The 22,568-nt window shown below is 44.0% G+C and overlaps 1 protein-coding gene and 1 pseudogene across 1 annotated transcript in view; one reads left to right on the forward strand and one right to left on the reverse strand.

Moving 5' to 3' along the window:
- The window catches only part of Samd5 (sterile alpha motif domain containing 5), an 89,056-nt gene that overhangs the window by 40,622 nt on the left and 25,866 nt on the right, over positions 1-22,568 (reverse strand). Inside the window, exon 2 of the mRNA XM_021175243.3 lies at positions 9,737-11,201. Coding sequence (XP_021030902.1) covers positions 9,737-10,195 — 459 coding nt within the window. The 5' untranslated portion in view covers positions 10,196-11,201. The remainder of the gene's footprint in view (positions 1-9,736; positions 11,202-22,568) is intronic.
- On the forward strand, positions 19,129-20,173 carry LOC110303407 (glycerol-3-phosphate dehydrogenase 1-like protein pseudogene; annotated as a pseudogene).

The raw sequence follows: 22,568 nt of genomic DNA on the forward strand, positions 1-22,568 counted from the left end.
GTGGAGCTTCAGGGAGTCTGCAAAAACATCAAGTTCATAGCTCCTAGCCTATGTCTTTGTAGTCTACATTGATTACAGGGGCGCACATACTCCCAGTTTCACAGTTGACCCCACACCCACAGAGTGGTTCCAAGAGACCTTTAAGGAGAGAAAACTTGGGGTATTGCACGTGCATTGTAGTACCACATACTCCCAAGAAAGTCAGTCAATTCAAAACTATAGCAATGTATCAGGATGTATAAAAGCAAAACTGTATGTAACACAGGAGCTACGTCAACTCTATTATTTCGATTACTTTAACTGTATTAGTCCTATGTGGCCACTTGGAGTTTATGTATTAAAATTTTTAGAGAGTAAATCAGAATACACAGTGCAAGCTGAAGTAGCCAGGTGAAAATTCTATTCACTAGATGGCATGTTTCTCTGAAGTTTGAACACTTTAAAATTAAATTATCTCATTTTAATTATTAATTGTTTTAATTATTAATTGCTAGATGGAATAAAAGTGAATTATTGCATGACTCATACTTAAAATAATTTGTCAAATAAAGATGAAATATTGAATAATGATTTACTGGTGTCAAGCATGGTAGGTGCATCTTTAGTCTGTGTTCTTAGAGGAAAAAAAATTCTTAGAACTTGTCATCTCTGTTCATTATGAGTTTGGTTAGTAGAGAATACATACCAATTGTTTTTCTTATCTTATCTGACCTGTTCAGAATGAAGTAGATCTCATTTTGTTTATGTTTGTAACATTATGGAAATTTAACAGTAAGATTTTTTTAAAGCTCCTCAGACCATTTATTTCAATTAGAAGTGGTAATGAGATCTCTTTAAACTATTAGATGTCACTTAGTCTTTATGGAAGACAAATTGTATGCTTAATGCCTCTTGGCGTGCTCCACACTCACTGGTCTTTAATAGTTTTTATATTGACTGAAAACAAATATCGTCTTATTCCCTCCTCCTATTTCTCCCCAAACCCGAATCAGTAGTCAATTTAAATGTCAACATTTCATAAAATGCAGGAAAGAACTGATAAAGTCCATTCTATCAGGAGTGTCAATGGGCAGTCTGCTTCAGCCAGGGGATGCTTGTCACTTTGAGCATTATCTAGACTATGAGCTCAAGAAGCCATAAGCACTGCACTGCTCTTCACCTTAGGAAATGCTCTCCCAAGGATCTCCAGGTAGCACTCGCTATCTTAAGAGCCAGCCCTAGTCTTCACCATGTGACAGACCTTAAAGAAAAAAATCACTTCATAGCATGCCTTACCGTGCAAGAGCAGACACAAGTCTTCTATTGGGACAGGGTACCTTTGCCTTTAGCGTCATTCTCTTTTTCCAACTCAAGTGGAGGAAGAACAAGTTGAACGCTGTTATGACTTGACTTGGAAGCATCAGGAAGGGATTTGCAAGAACATAAAAATAGGCAAATGCCAAGTCCTAAAGACACCGTGGCACCATCTGAATCCCGGGTAATCTATCACGTGCAGCACAGTTGATGGATTTCTCTGCAGTCCACCTCAGTCTACGCCTGTGTACCACTGACACCTTTACCGTAATTACCTTGCGGTAGAGATCAGTACTGCTGACTTTTTATTTGAAAATGCCATGGAACTGTTTATTGAAGGTTACAAATCCTTGGGGAAAGTTTCCATATTGATAAACATGAATTCACTCTAAGGGCATGTTTCTTGTCACAAAAATAAAAAGGAGTTATAAATGCCATGCATTCTAAAAGCCACTTTGTACATCACAGCAAAATTACATTATTTTGCTGACAGATTATGCTTCGACCTCACAATTTATGAAACATCATCCTCTTAATTGCCTGATTTGGTTCCAATTACAGAAGGAGTTTACCCCAAATCAGAGTTGCCTGAGAAGACTCAGAGCTCAACACCACAAAAGACTATTCAAAAGCATGTTTGTGCCCATGGAGTTCAAGAAGTGCTTCAAATATCTAGCAATACTATAATCTTCTAAATGAATATTTTAAAGATCATAACTGTCTTAGTTAGGATTTTATGTTGTGGACAGACACCATGACCAAGGCAAGTCTTATAAAAAGCAATATTTAATTGGGGCTGGCTTACAGGTTTAGAAGCTCAGTCCATTATCATCAAGGTGGGAGCAGAGCAGCATCAAGACAGGCATGGCACAGGCAGAGCTGAGAGTTCTACATCTTCATCTGAAAGCTGCTAGTGGAAGACTGACTTCCAGGCAACCAGGGTGAGCGTCTTAAGCCCACACTCACACACCTACTCCAACCAGGTCACACCTATTCCAACAAGGCCACACCTCCAAATGGTGCCACTCCCTGGTCCAAGAATATACAAACCATGACAATAACCCAATTTTGAACAGTTGTATTTTTAAGAAATGATTTTTATTCTAATCTTACCATGTGGAATTGATTAGAGATAGAGGTGAAAATTCTACCATGGGTTTAGTACCACATACATGGGTATTACCAAATCCCCCTACCATTGGTGTCAGCAGGCCATTGCATAGACAGAGCTTCTGAATTCAGTGGCATACAGCTCTTTGTGTATATTATATACCATAAGGTATCTGAGCAAACCTTGATAGAAGAGCACTGGGGACAACTTAACCAAAAACCATAAGCCACGCCATTCATCTGACAAAGGCTCTTTCTGGATGTCTGTTAGTACAGCTCACCAGAAGCATTTTGATATCATCATCTAGCAGCCTCAGCAGCGTACCTTCACTGCCTGACCTCAAATCAAATGTTTGTCTGCTCTAGCCAGATGTGGCACTTCATGCCTTTAGTCCCAGCGCTGAAGACACGGAAGCAGGAAGATTCTCTCTGAGTTCTGTGCTGGCTGGAGCTGCAGATCATCCCTTCTCAAAAGAACTAAAAGAACTAAAAATAAATTAAATTGTGTGATTTAATTTCCCTGTTTGCACAATACTAATGTATAAGTTTGATGTGTTCCTTTAACAAATATTACAGAACTTAAACCATGTTTCAAAAGTAAAAGTATAGCCTCTTTTTAAGGCATGGCACATTAGGTTCCTGACGTGAGGAACCAACCCTAAGATATATGGGGGTGTCACCAGAAAACTCAGTGTGAGTAAAGACTGTCTAAGATGGAACAGAAAAATTAGCCTCTCTCCTTACTGAAAGTTCAAGACCCATGGTTTCTAAACTAGATTTCCAAGACAGATACAATTGCTTTAGCTTTACCCAGACAATAAAAAGGAGATCACAACTATGCGGCGTGAATTGTCACCTGAACATCCTAACTACCACAGCCTTGAATGTGAAACCAGATGGGTGGTTTGCTACCAAAGTCTCAGACAAGCGATAGCTCAGCTGTGACTATAAAACTAGACCTTGATCAAAAAAGGGGTCCTAAGACCAGAGTTCCACCACCAGCTCCAGCACCCTACTTCATTGAACATGGCAGCTGGAATCATCACAGGCAGAGAAAACAACCAGCTGCCACTGAAAGGGAATCGGGAGCACTGAGCCATGTCAGGTCTAAGGATTGGACCCCTCTGAGTCATTTGTGAATTGGAGATTTATAGGAAATCCTTTTCATAAAGTTTTTCTCTACTAAAGGGACAAATGCATCTGTAGCCCATGGGATTCCCTTTCTTACTCAAGGATTCTATGGCCACAGAAACTAATGTTTGCTTATTGATTATTATCCCCCTTATTAAAAATCCCCCTTCTTCCTCTCTCTCTCTCTCTCTCTCTCTCTCTCTCTCTCTCTCTCTCTCTCTCTCTCTCTCTCTCTCATGCACCCCCATCTATATATCACAGTTTATTTAACAGAGATCTTGGTCACATATCTCTTCCATATAACCTCACACTGTTCCTGGACCTTGATGGCTTGGACAAATCTGACAAGAATGTAGAAGGCTTCAGTCTCAGGAACTTTTCAGGTGTCCTACAGTTTGGAATGATGCATAATGAAGTACCTCATCAGACAGGAGGACAAGTCGTAACAGCTTGTATCCTCCCACAACCGAGAAAGAGGCACAGGATGCAAAGCCCAAAGTTCGTCTCTGCACTTGAGAGGCTACATTTGGGGATGCTACTCCAGCCTGTTAGGTTGCAACCTGAGAAGCTGCTAGTCAGAAGTCCCCAAACAACAGAAGGTCTCCAGCATGTCCAGTCTAGAGTTAAGTCATTCAGTCACTTCGGCCATATGACCCTGGTGATCTGATGGTGCCTGGAGTTCTCAAGGCAGACAAAGAGAAGCTGTTTGGAGCCCTTGGCAAGACCTTGTTAGGTGAGTCACACTGGAAGCCCTTAGGACTTTTCAAGCGAGGTCATGCTATTTTCTCAATCTTGAACTTGTAGCCTCCAGAACTGGCAGAGAACAAATTTGCATTGTCTTCAATGCCAACCCCCCTGTGTGTGGTATTTGTTGGAGCAGCTCTAGACAGACATGATGTTGATCTCATAAGTTCAGGAGCCTGAGCTCCTCGAACCCACCTAACAAGCCCATGTGGCAGCCAATCATGTTGCTTTTTCCTGCAGTGCTGCCAAAGGTAACCTAGCACAGAATAGAACTGGGACTTAAATTTAGCATCTAGTCTGAGCCTGTGTTCATAACCATTACACTACAGTATCCACAGTGGGATAGAAATGCACAGTACTGTTCTCTCCGGGGGAACCCCAAAGGCCATCATATAAGTCACAGAAACCATATGCTGGTGGAGTGGTGGGGAACAATGTCAGCACATTACTTCCCCAGCAGTTTGGATAAGGAAGGAAGACAGAAGCCTCTTAGTGGTGGCTCAAATGCTTGCCATGCCTCCTTACACTTGATAGTTCATAAGGAATTGATTTTGATCCTAGTAGTGGGCACTCCAGGAAGACCCGGGAAATGAGCACCTCCTTAAACCAGACACTGTGAGGACCCCAATTATCTCCTCTAGTTCCCGCCCTACTGCATAACTCTCTTTCTGCATGTTCTAAAGGGCCAACATTTTAATACCTGGTCCTTCTTCGGTATCCTTAAGAGATAAACTTTTGTTTTTTAAATATCATCATTAGAATTATTCTCTTTTTCCCCACAATTGAGTCTTTTGGTCACCAAAATAAACATAGGCATAAAATTCTCTGATGTCTAATGTTTATAAAAAAAATAACACTGATCTTTGATATGGTACAACTACCACATATCAGGTACTGGGCTCAGCACTGCAAATGCAAGCAAAGATAATGTCTGTATAGCATACTGTCATCCTAACCCAGGGCCCTAATCTATGGCATACAATCGATATTAGTTAAATGGAAGAAGGATGGGTAGGTGCGTGGGTCAATGGATAGAGGAACAGACAAACAGGTAGATTAAAGAAGGCAAGGATGGATGGATGGATGGATGGATGGATGGATGATGGATGGATGGATGGATGGATGGATGATGGATAAATGGATGGATGATGGATGGATGGATGGATGGATGGATGGATGGATGGATGGATGATGGATGGATGATGGATGGATGGATGGATGATGGATGGATGGATGGAAAAATAGATGGATAGATAGATATAACAAATGCACAGGTGGGTAGACAGCAGAGGGTCCACTTACACGAGAACTCTACAGAACTGTCAAGAGCATGAAGAAAACAGCAGCTCTTGTTTTCCTCCCATCTCTCCTTTCCCCGGTGTTCCAATTGGACTGAAAGCAAAAGCAAAAGCCTCGAGGAATTTAGATGGAGGATATTAGTTGAACTGGAAAAACTAAAGTTTGCCTGCTTCCAATCTGTCCTGGTAATGTCACACAGGCAGAAGGAATTCTTGGGAGAAACAATATTTATTGTCATGTCAGCTTCTGCCAAGACCCCAGGCAAAATTCCAAAGGACACAGCATGTCTTTGCCAGAATCTCTTCCTTTCTAATACTCTACACATAGAAGTCTTCGTGGCAACTTTGTCTTTCCAAATCCCTTCTTCTTAGGCTACCTCCTCTGAGAATATCTCACAGCCATATTACCAAAGAGCCTTGTTAATTTAAGCTAACATGTAAATGACGATTACACGTATGTTACCCTACAACATTATTAAATAAGGCAACACTAATTCAAAGACCTTCTTCTACTGATAGAGAAGCAAGAAGACATTTTTAGGGAAGAGCTATAGTAGAAGTCTATCCAGAAGATGGCTCAGCAGGTGTGGGAGCTCATTGAGCAAACCTGGTGACCTAGGTTCAAACCCAAATAAAAGCTGAGGAGGAGAAACAACTCCACAAACTGTCTCCTGATCTCCACACATGTGCTGTGGCACGCGCATCACTCTCTCATGCACACACATCACATACAGAGTGACAATAATGAATTAAAAACTTTAAAGAACTCTATAAATCTACCCCATTAGTGTCCTACCTGGCTACAATCTCCAGTTTCTCTGCCTTGAAACATCATGGCCTCTAGTGCTTCCCAGAATTCTGCTTCCTCCTCTGTCTCAGCTAACCTGCTCCATGTTCCCACCCCATGTAAAATAGTTCATGATCCTGCTCTTCCCATCAAAACAATGCTACAGTTACTATTGTGGACTGTATCGTATGTCTTCCCTGCTAGACCTTACAATCTCAGAGGACAGGATGCCTGCATCCTGCCAATCACAGTAAGCTGGAACCTAAGGAAGGTATGGGGTAGAGAAGCTTGATCACCAAAAGTTTTATGCATAAAAATGCACATGAAAACTATATTCACTTATACTTGTACATTTGTGCATATAAGCATAGCCTATCTAGGAGGTAAAGATCACAGCAACGAAAAGCCCTAAAAAGAGGCACCAGGGAATACATCCGTGTCTTCTGACTTGAAGCCTGGTATCCCAAGCTCTTGGTTTTCCCATATGAAGGAAAAACAAGAAAAGCTTTCTTTTTACTTAGAGTTTAGCTCACTGATCGGGAAAACTGGGGTGTTTTCCTGAAGCAAGTCCTACAGTCCTTTCAGGTCATTCTTTAGAAAATTCCTCAACTCACAATTCTCTCTCTGCAGAAGGTTCACCAACCCCACCATGACCACCTCTGGCACGATCACATCTAAGCCACACAGTATTTTCATTGCAGTACAATGTCCAAAGGATTGGCCATGCTTGTGACTGCCAGGGAGAGTGAGCCTGCTCTACCAAGCTGAATTCCCAATCCATGTAATGAGCAGTATACATTCTGACCATGACCATGACAGAGGTACAGAAGCCAAGGTACAGAAGAAAATAGGAACTAGAATATGATTACATTTTAAAGGTCCCAGCACTGTTCATGGGAGAAATAATTGCATCAGAAAACAAATTCCCACACAACAGAAAATCTAGACCTTAAGAGGCCATCATATATAAATAGCAAATTCCAAAGAAACAACATGACTTGCTACTTCATAGTTGTGTGTTCAGTTTTATATGCATTAATTATGCTTTAATTCCTATGTCAATATGTGTTCTTCTTTCATACAATGAAGTTCTCCAGATCCATTCATTTGATCCCCAGAAGAAGCACTGTGAAAAGGGTAATGAGAATATTACTGGCCCTAATTGATTCTTCTATCAGTTAAAGAAGGAAAACTAAATACACATAGAAAGCAAAATCAGCTGGGTCATGGTAGCATTTGCTTTTAATCACAGCACTTGGAAGGTAGACACAGGCAGATCTCTGTGAGTTCAAGGCCAACCTGGTATATAGAGCTAGTTCTAGGACATCCAGTGCTACATAAAGAAATCTGTCTTTTAAAAAATACAACAACAACAAGGAAGTAAAAGTGGACAAGTTTTATTGTTAAGCATTACTGTAATGGGATATTTAGGAAAGCTATGTCTGGTGATACATGCCTATAATTCTAGGACTTTGGGAAGCGAGATAGGATGTGAGTTTGAAGACAGTTTAGGCTACATGGCTTAACTAAATAAAGTTGACAGAAGTAATTCTTTACATGGAAAATGAACAGTGTCAATGCACGCTGAAATTTTTTATACAAATCTGACTTATAAAAATGTGTTGTCATTAGGTATGCTGGTCACACCTGTGACCCCAACACTCAAGAAACAGAGACAGAAGGATCACCCATTCTCGTAGCACCCAACACTGCACTACAGTAGTCCTGAAGATTGAACCAGCCCTAGCTACTATCTGCCTTCTTTGTGCCCAGGTTTTGAACTGAGCCCTCCCATGGGCTCGGTTACACATCTCTCGGTGCAAGCTCTCTTTACTTTCTGGTATATTAGTAACAAACAGTGAGTTGGCCTCCTGCTCCTTTGGGACTGGACTAAATTTCTGTTCCGCTGACCACGATCCTTCTAACCACACTGGGCATCCTTCAGGCTAGTACAGCACGTGACTGACCTTCTCCATCCCAACACCCATCAATGGTCCTGTCAGCGTAGGTGGCTGGGACAGGGGCTTGAGGCAAACCTTCTTTCTAACCTATCCTCCTTATAAAAGCAATTTGTACTCTCAGGCAGGTGATCATGGTTGCCCATCCCGACCACCCACCACCTGCAAGACAGCAGGTGGATAACATTAAACCATTATTTCCTTTTACTGTATCTACTTTGTGCACCAGTAGCCCTTGAACTTGACCATTAGGCATTATGACCTTCAGTCCAGCCCCCTGGGGCTAATGCCACCCACACAGCATTTAGACCAGATATTTCCTCCCGTGATGCTGTGTTAACACACCTAGCCTGCTGCATATTCTTCAACTAGGCTTCTCCAGGCCCCTTGTTTTCAGGCTGAGATGTTCATTTTCCTGTGACTTCCAGGCAATGCCAGACATTACCTGTGCTGTCAGCATCTCTGCCAAATTGGCACTCTCTAGGAGGACAGCTTCAGAAACCAAGCCAAACTTATTCACTTCACTAAGCCAAACCAACCCACTTGAAGCTAGAGACAGCACTCTGGTGTTAAAATGCACTTTCTGGTACTTAATTGTTCAAACCTCATGCCACATGTCTGCGTGCCACACAGAGCAGCCATGAGAGCGTGTCCCCTGCTCTCACGTGTGAGGATTTCTTTCTAGGTACTGAAATGTCACTTCTTCCTGGCCTTCCTTACACATGTGCACTTGGAGTTTTGAAAAGAATCTACCTTCCTTTCATCTGAATCACTAGTGAGACCACACACCCCAGATGACCCTGTTTGCTCAGCATCCCTGGAACCCTTAAGCTTTAGGAGCCTCTCTCCTGTGAATAGGCACATGTTTTGTGTTTAGCACCCCCCGCCCCCCACACACACATAGGTTCGTGTTAATGGCACACTTCTCCGTAGCATGGAATTGCGAACAGCAGGTCCTGAATTCCCCTACTCCTTTGGCAATAGTCACCCACTCCTCTTGGAAGTTTCTCAAAACTCAGAAGAAGAAAAAAGTAAAGAAAAAGAGGAAGGTTGAAAATACGGCAGATGTGACACATCCTTTTTTTTTTTCACTCTCCAAGCCAGACACTACTAGAGGCATTAGGAGTTCCCGGTGGCCACCAAAAGCAAGCACCCATTGCTCAGAACCTGACAATCGAGCCCGTATGCTAGGGTGCTGTTAAGAGTTGTCTACATGCAAAATATGAACGAGCAGCTATTATTAGAGACGCCAGCACAGAAGGAATAGATAGATAACGCAGAAAACGGGAGAACCAGACACCCCGAACACCCTGGTTTCTCAATTGTCACCTAGACTGACTGCTGAGCCGCTACAGAAGCACCAGGCCTGGTTCCCTCCCGCCATGCCCAAGGTCGTCCTGGCGGCGCCTCCTTACCTTGCGCGAGTATGGGGGTTTGCTCAGGTGGATGCCATCGCGGACCAGCTTATCCCGGATCATGATCTTCAGCTTCAGCTTAGGGTAGCTCACCAGCTCCCTGCTGCGGGGAGCGCCCGGCTGGCCACGGGGGTCCCCGCGAGTGCCCTGGGCTGAGCTGCCACATGGCTCCCCCCGGCGGCCTGGGGGCACCGCTTCCACCAGCGGTGCCGGGGGCACGGGCTGCGGTTCAAGTGTGAAGTAGAGGCCGGCAGCGGCCGCATCCTGTTCCCGCAGCCGGTGCACAGCCTCTAGGATGCGCCGGCGGTGCACGGGAGCCAGCACCCCGATGGCGTCCAGGTCCGGGTCTCCGATCTGCTTGCACACTTCCAGGTCATCGTAGCCATTATCCACGAAGGACTCAGCGTACTGCGGGAGCTGTAACGCTTTCAGCCACTCGTAAACTATGTTGGTGCACATGGCTGAGACTCGGAACTCACCAGCGAGTACCCAAGTGACACGGGCGGCACCAGTTCTTGCAACTTTTAATCCTCTCCTGGAAAGGGGTGGGGAGAAGAAACAGCAGGAAAAGTTTCTCCCTTAGTGGTTAGGCTCCGGCCGCAGAGTCAGAGCCATAGAAAGCAGCCGGGAAGGGAGCGAGAGAACACGAGGAGCGTCTAGCGGCGAAGTGGATTCCCCGAGCAGGCGCGGCGCTCGCGGGCACTGGCGACTGGGCGAGCGGCTCGGCTCCGCGCCGCCCCTGGATGCGCGGCCACCGCGGGGAGGGGCGCGCAGGCGGGGCCGGGCACACCCCTCGCACCCGCGCGGGTCACCGTCGCGCTGCGCCGCCCAGGAGGTTCCCCAGCTGGGGCAGTCTGGGGAGTGCTCGCTGCATGTCGCTATCTGGCCGGCTCGGTGGACGTCTGCAGCCGGGTCCCACTCCGTGGAGGCGGCTCCAGCGGGCAGACCCGTGGATGATGGCGAGCGCCTGGTCTGTGCGCTTGTCAGTCACTGTCGTTCCCGGGGTCACGGTGACCCGGTGGCTATTAAGCTTCCGGACTCCGGTGGCTGCCCTGGATATCTTTCGACATTTCTTTTGAATCCGACTTCTCCAAACCCCTAGATTTTTTTTCTTCGCTCAGTTCCCAAGCCAGTGGTTACTCTCGCCTGGGTGTCCAAGGGCAGGACCCGGTCACTGGTCCTGAGAGAAGCTGTTGAGTCCAGTGTCCCTTCTCCTTTCCCGATGCACGTAGAATGTCCTTTCAAAGGAGCGGGTTGCTAAGGCTCCACAGGCGCGGCGTGTCTGTCTCTGTGGTGCTGCGCTCTGTGCCCCGAGCAGCTGCGTTTTGGCAGCAGGGTGGGAGCGACGTGGGGACTGTCCAGCCTGATGGGCGCGAGGCCCCTCCTCGCTACAACTAGTCACACCGGGTGGTGTCGGGAGGGGCACGGCTGCTCCCGATTGCCTCTCCCTCCAAGACCATCTGACCTGCGAAAGTTTGGGGTGGGTTGTTACTTTCTCCTCCTCGGTCAGCGCATCCCTACCTGATCGGCATCCCTCCCCACCCCCACCTTCCTTCCAGCCACACAAGCACACCGTGTTATGTCAAACCCCCTCAATCTCTCCCTGCCTTTTTGCTTTCTATTCACTTCGCATTACAGCTCTTCTGCCCCAGGTGACTCCCTGCCTAGGGACAAGAGAGGTTTTCTGACTCTGAGACAGGGACCACAGCCGACTCCCCCTTCTCTGCCCCAGGGTCGCGTGTTAATCGATACACCACCACATACACCACCACGCAGCTGTGTTAAAGAGAACACTAGGGCATCTAGCACTTCTGCCTAGATGGGAGTGAAAAAATTAACGGAGATTTCCTCCTGGTGCCCATGTCCCAGCTTTGAATGGAGGCGGGGGAGTGAGGAGGAGGAGGGCGACCCCCGGAGCTCCTGGGCCTCTTTTCACTGCATCTGATCTTTTGGGGAAGCAGTTAGAACCTTAAGAAACCTTGCAGGCAGCAACAATTTCCTTTTCACAAAAGTAACACTCAGCTTCACTCTAGAGCTAGACCTGGCCAATACCCTTCCTGTAAGAGTCCTTCTGGGGCCCTACCTGTCTCTAGGCACAACACTGATGATGGCACTGCCCATCCGTGGTGTTCCCTGGCTCCAGGACCGTTGGCTGTGGGTAAGGGACTCTCTGTGCCACGTTTCCACTAAATTAGTGAAGCTTAAACCCCTCTTGGAACAGACACTGAGAATCAAACTCTCTCTCTCTCTCTCTCTCTCTCTCTCTCTCTCTCTCTCTCTCTCTCTCCTTTATGGTCTGCAAAATACCTGATATGGGTGAACCCAAAATGCGTCCCGTATTTCTACAGTAGCTGGGGCCTATATGCTGAGTCCCAAGCTCCTGGATCCAAAAGTCTCATACTGAAAAATAGCTACCAGGAAGAACCCTCTGCTTGGGAAGAAGACTAATACAACGCGGTAGTCACGGAGCCGTGTCTGCCCGCAGTCCTAGATCAGCCGCCTTTCCCTGTCCAGACGCTAGATTATGGTTCTGGTCCTGGAGCAATGCTCTGGGTTGCCCCGACCCTCCCTACCTAGCACAGACTGTAACTTGCCTTCCGTCCCTTGCCAAAGCAAGCTCACAGTGCCCTCTTGTGTCCAAATGCTGGAATTTTAAGGCGTTGCCCAAGTCCCAAACTTGTTTTGTTCAGCTGAAGGAAGAAGAGGGCTTTTTGGTTCCTATTTGCCTTCTTAAAGTACAGATAATGTCCTCGCGGGTACCTTTATATCTCAATGCTTTGTCATGAAAACCGTTGGGTTTTGGAGAGGTGGATATTGCAGGACTTTCAAAACAAGTATGCTTCAAGGGAACAGAAGTTCTCTGAAAATGCTTCTTCGGAAGTTGGTACTACATGCCAGGAATCTGCATTTATGTCTAAATATATGTGGCTATTAGTAGTATTATCCGCTATCTTACAAAAAAGGGAAGATCCATCTGTGAAACATTCCCTCCTCGTCTGGTCACTGTAGAGGAAAGGGTAGAGAACTATGAAGACAGAAGAAACTCGGGGACAGGCTTCCAGCCACTGGATCTCCAGCTCCCTAGCCTTTGCGAGAGGAACCAGCAGGAAAGTTTGGGCTGGTTATAAAAGCCGAGTCTCTTATTTATTTCTGCTGTTTGTGTGGTTAGAAAAGGAAACTTACAAGCTCTTGAGTTTATTGCCCTGGCTTTTCTTTCTCAACTTGTTTGAAAACTCCAATAACACTACTTAATAGTCTTTTGCTTTCTCAAACACAGCCTCTTTCCCTCCGGGAGCTTCAGGGCATTCATTTTGTCTCGTTACTCTTCAGCAAGCCAGTGAGTATTTTTATTTCCATTTTACAATTAAGGAAACTGTATTGGAGGAAGATGAATGGCTTGCCCAAGGTCATATGGTAAATCAGGATAGAGACAAGAACAAGCCTGTCTTGTTGAAGCCCCTCCTCTGCCATAGGCAACAGGGATTCTCCCATATTTATGATCCGGGCACTGTCCAATTAGGAACTAAAGGATCCTGTGCTCTCGGGAGGGAACGGCTTTTTATGAATTAATCATTTGTTAATCAGTCATAAATAAAATCTCTCTTTTGACCTCTCCTTTTCCTCTCTTGCACACATTTCCCATGCTTGTCCAAGTCTTTGTGTGAAACTGCGGCTCCCAGTAGACTTCATTTATTTCTGAAGTCACAAATACAGAGCTTCTGTGGTCTGTACTTGTCTCTGCTTCCTACGGAGGCTCCTGGCTATAGTCCAGAATGAAAGGGCAAAAATAATGATGGGGGAGGGGTGGAGAGTACATGGTTTGGTGGATCGAGTAACTTGCTGCACGGAGTTCAGATCCTGAGACCAGACCTGAGTCCAGACATCCCTAGTCTAACTAAAAGAAATTAGGCTGGATGCAAGGGGCTGTAATGCCTGTTCTAGGGGTGGGAGGGGGAGAGATCAGAGATAGGCAGAACCCAGGGATAGTTGAGAGCCAAGTGGCAAAGTCCAGGTTCAGTGAGAGAGAGACCCTTTCTCATAAAATAAGGTTGGTGGAGATCTGGCAAGTCTCCAGACACTGACTTACGACCTCCACACGTGTACATGCAGCCAATCACCATTTTCACACACACACACAGTGGGTAATTTTAAGATTTAGAAGCCTTCAGGAGCTACAAGGCCATTCTATAGCAAATGCAGAATCCTAATTTACATAGAGAAAATAGAGGTCTAGGAAACTGAAGTTTGCATGTGTCTCTTACCCAAGTTCACGTATGTGACAGAGCCCAGATCTTTTCCTCTTGGGCTTGTACTGCATTGTCTTCTTTTATGTGGCTATTGTCAAAATTGTATTTATTCGTCAATGTATACTGAGAAGACAGTACCAGACACCAAAGCAAAAACCAAGCATACAGTGTTTCTTCATTAACAGGAACTGGAGAGATCTCACCATACAGAAATTTAGCTGCTGGGTTTTTAAAGTTTGCTTGTTTTGCTTTGTTTTGTTTTATTTTGTTTTGTCTATGTGTTCTCCCACTCAAGCACTAACCAAGTCTGACCCAGTTTAGCTTCCAAGAGCAAACACACCAGAGAGTGTGAAGCTGGACCTTGGCATTCAGAACCCCTACACACACATTTGTTCTTAAAGTGGCTATCACACTCCTGGTTCTCCTCCTAGTCTTAGCCTTAAAGCACCAAGATAACGCACACCATGAACCATGACAAATACCTTTTCTTTTTGCAAGCTATTTTGGTGGAAAATGCTTTCTTAGAGGTTTTTTTTTTATTAAAGAAAAAAATTGCAAAAAGTAAACTGCTGATTATTAATTAATATATTATTAACATAATATACTTAGTAACAATTAATAATTGTTATTTAATATATCTGGACTCTTTGGTTTGATTGGTTCATGGGTTTAACATGGTTTTGTATTTATCGGAAGCAGTAACTCTTCTTTAAATGAAAGTTACTGGTGAAATAGATTGGGGAGAAAGTTTCTATTTAAATACCACTTCAGAACTATTTTGCAATGATAATAACTATGGAACATGCAAAGTTAACACTGACAGTCTCAGTGTAATTAATGATAATTATATTCAGGTTTTAAAGTCTAAATACCAAAAAGCAGCATTTCTGCTCAGTAACTAGATTCAAGGTTGCCAGATGAAAAAAAAATTTTTTTGTTTTGAAATCTTCCTGGTGTTACATAAGGTTCCATCCTATCCATACTATTTTACTTAGAAGATAAATGTTCATACCTAATGTGTATAAAAATTAAATTCCATTAACATCTATTAAATGTCAGTCCCCTGGGTGTCTAGCCTTGTAAAAGTCAAGCGTATATAATATTAATCTTAAAATGCTAAATATGTCTTGCCTCTGCTTAAACCATCAGCAGAAAGCATCTAAAAGGGCCTCATTGCCACAGGGAGGAAGGGGGATAATGGGCTTGAGTGATGTAACAGGCAATCTGTTCTTCAGTGGTGGCAGTGAAGGGTGGGGTTGGCACCTTAATTGGGGGGCAGGCTGGGTGGGGGTTTCTGTTAACAGGCCTGGGCTGTAGATGTTATATTAATGTGTGACAACATATTTGAAGAAGGGAGTGACAAGGAGCAGTGGGGAGTACCAGTGGGATGCCATTAGATTATGGCTTGCTATTATAACAGGCCTTTCTTTCTTAAAGCAAGGGAACAAAGGGGGTAAAGAATGTTCTGGAATCTTGGCTTAGAGGTCACCAAGAGGAGAACAAGAGACTATATTTGTAGTAGAGAATAAAATCCCACGAAAGGACTTTCCATGTCCTATTATCTATCTCCAAATAGTCTACATTTGAAATACACCCCAAAGATGACCCAGAATTTCTTGAGGTAAAAATAATGGTGCATGGCTCTGCTGGATAGCATGGCAATGCTTGAGAACACCTTTTCTTTTCTTCTTTTTTTTTTTTCAGACTAAGCAAAGTTAACTTAGCACTTAAAAATTAAGTTACGTAACTTCCATCAAGTAAAAGGATATTGATAAAAGATCTTTGAGGCAAGAGCTTATGTAATCACAACAACAAAGTCATTTGACTTCAGCACAAAACAGTTGCTCCCAGGTGAGGGTTTATCTCCAAGCAAGAGTTAGGAAACCAGACTTCTGACCCCAGGGGCATCTGTGTCCCCGAAACATACTCAGTTCCTGGAGACTGGAAGGCAATGGGACCTTGTATATTTGCTAGAACATTTTGATTCCTTCTTATGTGGAGTGGAGAGCACGGGTGCTGGTCTCACTAATACCATGCTTTTCTTCTCTGGTTATACATTTGACTCCTTAGCCCTTCCTCTTGAACCACTTTGGGTTTGAAGAATAGGACCAATAGACAAACATCTTTATAATAAAAATTAGAAACTACTTACAACTCCTGGGCCAGCCTACAGGATGAACTCTTAACTGAGGGCCCTGGAGCAAGAGTGATCAGATCTTGAGAACCAGATTGTTCCCCTCAAGCAACGACAATGATAACAAGCTCTGCGGGACCAAGAAGACTGCCATCAACAGACTCTACTTGGAGCAGGACTGCTTACCTCTTACCTCCTTGCCTCAGCCCTTCTCTGCTTAAACCTAAAGCCCCTGTCAGTCACAGAGAGACTTCTGATGGAGACCTCTTTATCTGCTCTACCCACAATGGCCACATGGGTTAAATAACTTCTCTCTGCATCTCACTATTTCTTATCTCTTTAACTAGTGTGTTGAGAATGGGTGGCTGATCTACCCTGTTGGTATTACCAGAACTGTTAAGGCCCTAGCCTGTCCTGGCACCCCTAACAAGCTTGCCTCAGCCATTTGTCCCTGATAGACCAATTGAACTGATAGGGATGTTGAGGTTGGTGGTTCTGACCTCTATATACAAGCCATGACAAGTGCACACCGACCCCCACAGATAGATAGATGGATAGATAGATAGATAGATAGATAGATAGATAGATAGATAGATAAAAAACAATAAAATAGGGAAACATACACTCAAACAAAAGCAAAGGAAGGTGAGCATGGTCTGCTGCCACAAGACTACAACCCCACCTACTCAGGATGCCAAGGTGGGTAGATCAAGAGTCCAAGGATAGCCTGAGCTACAGAGTCCAAGGCCAACCTGACCTTGTGGTTTTCAACCTGCATATCAGATATTTACATTACATCACGATTCATAACAGTAGCAGAAGCTACTGTTATAAAATAGCAACAAAAATGATTTTATGGTTGGGGTCACCATAACATGAGGACCTGAGGATTACAGCATTAGGAAACACTGGTGGTTCTCAGCCTCTTACATGTAAAAACACTCACTGGTGGCCTACCAGACAGTCACAGGCTACTCTAATAGATCCCGCTTTAACACAAGTGCATCACAAACTCTAGAGGTTTCTTTGCCCTGGCTGGCAGTCCTGAGCTGCGTCAGTGAACAGGCTGAGCAAATCATGGCGAGCAAGCTGGTCAGTATAATTCCTGCACCATCTCTGCTTCAGTTCCTGTGTCCAGGTTCCTCTCCTGAGTTCCTTGCTGCCCTTCATAAGGAACTGTAACCTGTAAACAGAAATAAACTCTTTTCTCCCCAAATTTCTTCTGGTTATGGAGTTTTTGTGGCAGCAATTTTCAAGTAAAAAAGAAATTAAAAAAAATGAGCACAGAGGCTCAATTTGAAAGGGGGACTTTCTTAAATTTTATTGCACTAATTTAATTCTATTCCTGGTAATAATAGAAAATGACTCTAAGGCAATTTCTTTCTTTCGTTCTTTCCAGAAAAATCCAAGTGATTATGCTTTTGGTTGGTAAAAGGAAGATGTGAGAATCACCATGGGGGATTTATAAAATATAAAAACTTATAAAGGAAGAAATTTAAGATCTTGTTCTCCAGAAGCCATGTTCTTCAGAAGCGCCACTAGATTAATGGAGACAAGGATTATTATTATTGTTTTTGACAAAAAAAGAAAAAAAAAACAACCTTAGAGTGTACATTAAAATGGAAATCCAACCAGGAAGACACTAGGTGATAAATAAGAGCTCAATGATAGATTGTGCAACCCTGAATGCATTTATGTTCATACATCTTGCAGCTCCTCCTGGAATTGTGAAGTGGGAGATGCAGACTCTGAAACAAACGATGTGAATGTGTGTGTGTGGTGGAAATTCTGTGCCTCTCTTTAATATATGTGCAGGTTCTAAATAGAAAACACACAACACTCCTCTATTCAGAGAAACTCATGTTGAGTGAAAGGAATTAGCTAATAAAAGCAAGCCCAGGGTGGGAAGTCGGGGCACTGATGAGGTGACTCAGTGATCAACAGATACCACTGGTTGTTTTTTCAGGGACCAAGGCTTGGTTTTCTGTATCTACCTGTGAATCACAACCATCTGTTGCCTCCAAGTCCAGAGGTTCTGACTCCCCTGTCCTCTGTAGGAATCCCCACTCATGTGCACCCTGCACACACACAATTTTTAAAATTTCTTTACCAGTACAGAATGATCTATAAACAAAATATTTTAATATAATTTGATTCAGATAGATTCTACTTTTCTTAAAACTATTGTATTCTAATGTTTTTTTTCCTTCTTCGGGCATTTTGATACAATGAAGTAAAATGGGAGGCGCGAGATGTTTTCAATAATTAAAAGAAAAATGTTATACATTTGCAGTAACAACATACGTTGACAGGCTACATTGAAGAAAGATGTCAGGCCCACCCTGCTATCTCTGGTTGGTTTCATTCTGACCTTGTGGTACTGGGCACTGGTCCTCCTGCTATGCACCTCCGTGGCTGTGATGACCAGCCACTGATTCCCCTACCCCAGCAATCATGGGCCTCAGCTACCCCGAGCCTCTTCCTTTGTCCCTCTTTGGTAGAACACCATCCTGAATTTTCAAACTTCTCTTATTATGCTTTTTTCCCTTGTAACTCAGAGACTCAGAGAAGGAATCAAACGCTACTCTGTCCCTAGAATATCTCTTTTGTTTTGAATCCAAAGTTCTAGATTTCCTAAGGAGCAGATAAATATGAACATCTCACGACCAATTAACTCCACAAACCAGAATTGTAATTAGCTTCTCGCCCAAACTAGTTCTTCTGTTTTCTATATATTCAAGTCAACAGTCATGGACCATATCCCTGCACTGTGCAGGGGAGGGACTGCTCTCTTGATAATAAAAGTTGAGGATGCTCACTTGCTGCTCCTGATAACTTGTGAACTGAGAGGAATCACAAAACACAAGCATCTAAATACCAAAGAAAACACAACGGGGATGTGCCTAGCTAGTTTTAAGAATAAAGAGTTCAGCAGCCAGCCTGGGAGGGCAGCGTCGGGCTTGGCCCTGAAAGGAAGGCTGTGTGCAGCGGCCAAGCGATCCAGTTTGGCCATGACAGCAGCGCCTCTGAAAGTGTGCATCTTGGGCTCCGGGAACTGTGAATCAGCTGTTGCAAAAATCATTGGAAGCAACGTGAAGGACCTGCAGAAGTTCTCCTCCACCGTAAAGATGTGGTCTTTGAAGAGACCGTGAACAGGAGAAAGCTGACGGACATAATATCAACAATGACCACGAAAAACGTGAAATATCTCCCAGGACACAAGCTGCGAGAGAACGTGACCACTGTCCTCATCATCCCCCACCAGTCCCTTCTCAAGATCTGCGATGAGATCACAGGCAGGGAGCCCAAGAAGGCCCTGGGGACCACCCCTGTCAAGGGCGTAGATGAGGCCCCCAATGGCTGAAGCTCATCTCCGATATCCCCAGAGAGAAGATGGGAATTGATATCTGTCTTAGTTAGGGTTTCTATTCCTGCACAAACATCATGACCAAGAAGTAAGTTGCAGAGGAAAGGGTTTATTCTGCTTACACTTCCACACTGCTGTTCATCACCAAGGAAGTCAGGACTGGAACTCAAGCAGGTCAGGAAGTAGGAGCTGATGCAGAGGCCATGGAGGAATGTTCCTTACTGGTTTGCTTACCTTGACTTGCTCAGCTTGCTTTCTAATAGAACCCAAGATTACCAGCCCAGGGATGGCACCACCCACAAAGCACTGCCCCCCCCACCCCCACCCTAGATCACTAATTGAGAAAATGCCTTACAGGTGGATCTCATGGAGGCATTTCCCCAACTGAAGCTCCTTTCTCTGTGATAACTCCAGCTGCGTCACGTTGACACAAAACTAGCCAGTACAATATCAGTGTACTGATGGGGGCCAATGGCACCAGTGAGGTTGCTGCGGAGACGTTCTGCCAGATGACCACTGGCAGCAAAGTGATACAGACCAGCCTTCTCGTCAAAGAGCCGCTGCAGATGTCCAACTTATGAATCACTGTGGTAGATGATGCTTCTTGCCTCAGAGATTTGTGTGACAAAGAGTCAGAAAGTCACCACTCCAAGTGGTGTCTCCAGACAGCGGGGTCATTGTACTCTTAAGAAAGAGTTCCTGGGCCTCAAAAATGTCCCCTGTGATTCACTATGCTGTTGCCAAACATTTTATAAGAGACAAGTGTCCTGGAGGCTCCTGGCTATCCCAGATGGACCCTGAAATGGCCAGGTAAGTTTGGCCATTCTTGTTGCCTGCCTCTTCACACTTTCCTAGGGGGCTGTGGAGGAGGCTGGATGCTAGGAACCTGCCAAGTTAATAAGTCCCAAACAGACTATGAGAAGGTTTTTGCTTTTTTAAACTAAATGTCTAGAGAATACTGCTATAGAGTGGAGTGACTCTCACTCTCCACAGGAATTCAGGATGACTAACTTCCTGTGAGAGTTTATACTATGTAGCCTGGGCTGGCCTTGAACTTGTTACCTTCTTGCCTCTGTCTCCTGAGTGGCCTGAGTTTGGCAGTTTCTGATCTTTCTGAATCCCCGAGTCAGCTTTCAGGAGACAGGGTCAGGCACAGACAAGTGGATGTCTCCCTCACTGAATGCACACTATATGGAGTGGATGCTTTGGATGCTAGAATTAGAACACAAAGGATTTTATCTTTATTTAAAAACCAGACATCCATGGGAGTGGAAAGAGCACACCACGGAAGCCAGTGTCCTGTGCTTTTAACTTGTGAGAGTTCCCCCTTCCTCTCCCTCCCCCTGGGTTTGGTAGTCCCCACCCTACTCAACATCCCTTATATAACTGAAAATGATTATAAAATAAATTTTATGGGAAATTTAAAAACCATCCAAGAAAACTTTTAAAGCATTGTAAACTTCCATACCTAAAGCACACAGCAGGCTGAATATTTCAGTTTTCATAATGATGTTGTCAATCAATTTTTTCTTGCCTCCTGATAAGCCTTTAAAAAAAAAAAAAACAACTCAACAACTCTGTACCTATGTAACGAGAGTTACTTTTTAAGATATCCAAAGGGCTGAGAGCTACCATGGTGTCTACACTGTAGTACAGTGCAGTTTGTTTTGTTTTTTGCATCCTCATTTACATTCACCTTCTCTCTGGCCTTGTACTTCCAGGTCCTTCCTTCCCTGTAGGAGGACCAGCAGTCTCAATTAATCTGGACCCCCAAGATCTCTCAAACACTGGACTACCAAACAGACAGCATACACCAGCTGACATGAGGCCCCCAATACACATACAGTACAGGACTTCCAGGTCTGTGTTCATTCAGAGATGATGCACCTAACCCTCAAGAGACTAGAGAGCCCCAGGGAGTTTAGAGGTCAGGTATGCTGGGGGATAGGGGCATCCAGGAGGAGACAGGAGTGGTGGGAAGGAGGTGTGGGATTGGAATGGGGGCAGAGAATGGAATATGGAGTATAAAAAATAAATTAATTTAATTTTTAAAAACCAAAAAAACTACTACTACTACTACTAATAATAATACTAACAATAATAATATAATAATAAGTAATAATAAGGGAAAAAACCCTAAGCTCTTGCCTTGCTACTCTCTTCTCCACTAAAGTTTTGGACAAATCTCTGGAAACCCAGCCCTGGGGCCTAAACCTGCCTTCTGGTGTTTTCACAGCTGTGAAGGACTAAGGAGGGCGCTGCGGTAAGATTGCTCATTTTTCTGCCACTTCTGATTGGCTGGCCTCCTACTTTCATATGTACTGTATTTTCTTTCAAACTGTAAGTGGATGTAAAGTGTAAAGGTTTGGTAAACCAAGTAAACACAAACCCTCAAACCTGTGAAAAGAAAAGAAAAGAAAAGAATAAAGAGTTCACTGCATATGATGGCAAACAGCTTTAATGTTACCGCTTGGGAGAGAGAGACAGATGAATCTCTATGAATTCTAGACCAGCCTGGTGTACATAGTAAGTTCTTGGCTAGCCAGGAATATGTAGTGATGCCCTGTCTTAAAAACAAAAAACAGGGCTGGTGAGATGGCTCAGTGGGTAAGAGCACCCGACAGCTCTTAGCTCTTCCAAAGGTCCGGAGTTCAAATCCCAGCAACCACATGGTGGCTCACAACCATCCGTAATGATCTGACGCCCTCTTCTGGTGTGTCTGAAGACAGCGACAGTGTACTTACATATAATAAATAAATAAATAAATAAATCTTAAAAAAAAAGAAAAGATTTTAAAAAAACAAAAACAAAAAAACAAACAAAAAACAATAATGAAGAGCTGATGAATTGAATGCTCTAATGAAAGAACTAATGAAGAACAATGGGTGGTGGGTACCCAGCCAATGTATGCTAATTAGTCTGGTCTGTATTCTGGATGTAGTGATGAATATTCTGACTTGTGGTTTTAGCCTAGATATACTAATGAATGTGAAGAAAATGTAAAATTACTTTAACAAGTATAATGATATTCCAAGTATAATACATGTATTATATATTGGTGTTAAGTATATACATATGTATGTT

This window comes from Mus caroli, unplaced genomic scaffold (genome assembly GCF_978045245.1).
Source record: "Mus caroli unplaced genomic scaffold, Mus_caroli_1 scaffold_9, whole genome shotgun sequence".
Classification (NCBI taxonomy): Eukaryota; Metazoa; Chordata; class Mammalia; order Rodentia; family Muridae; genus Mus; species Mus caroli.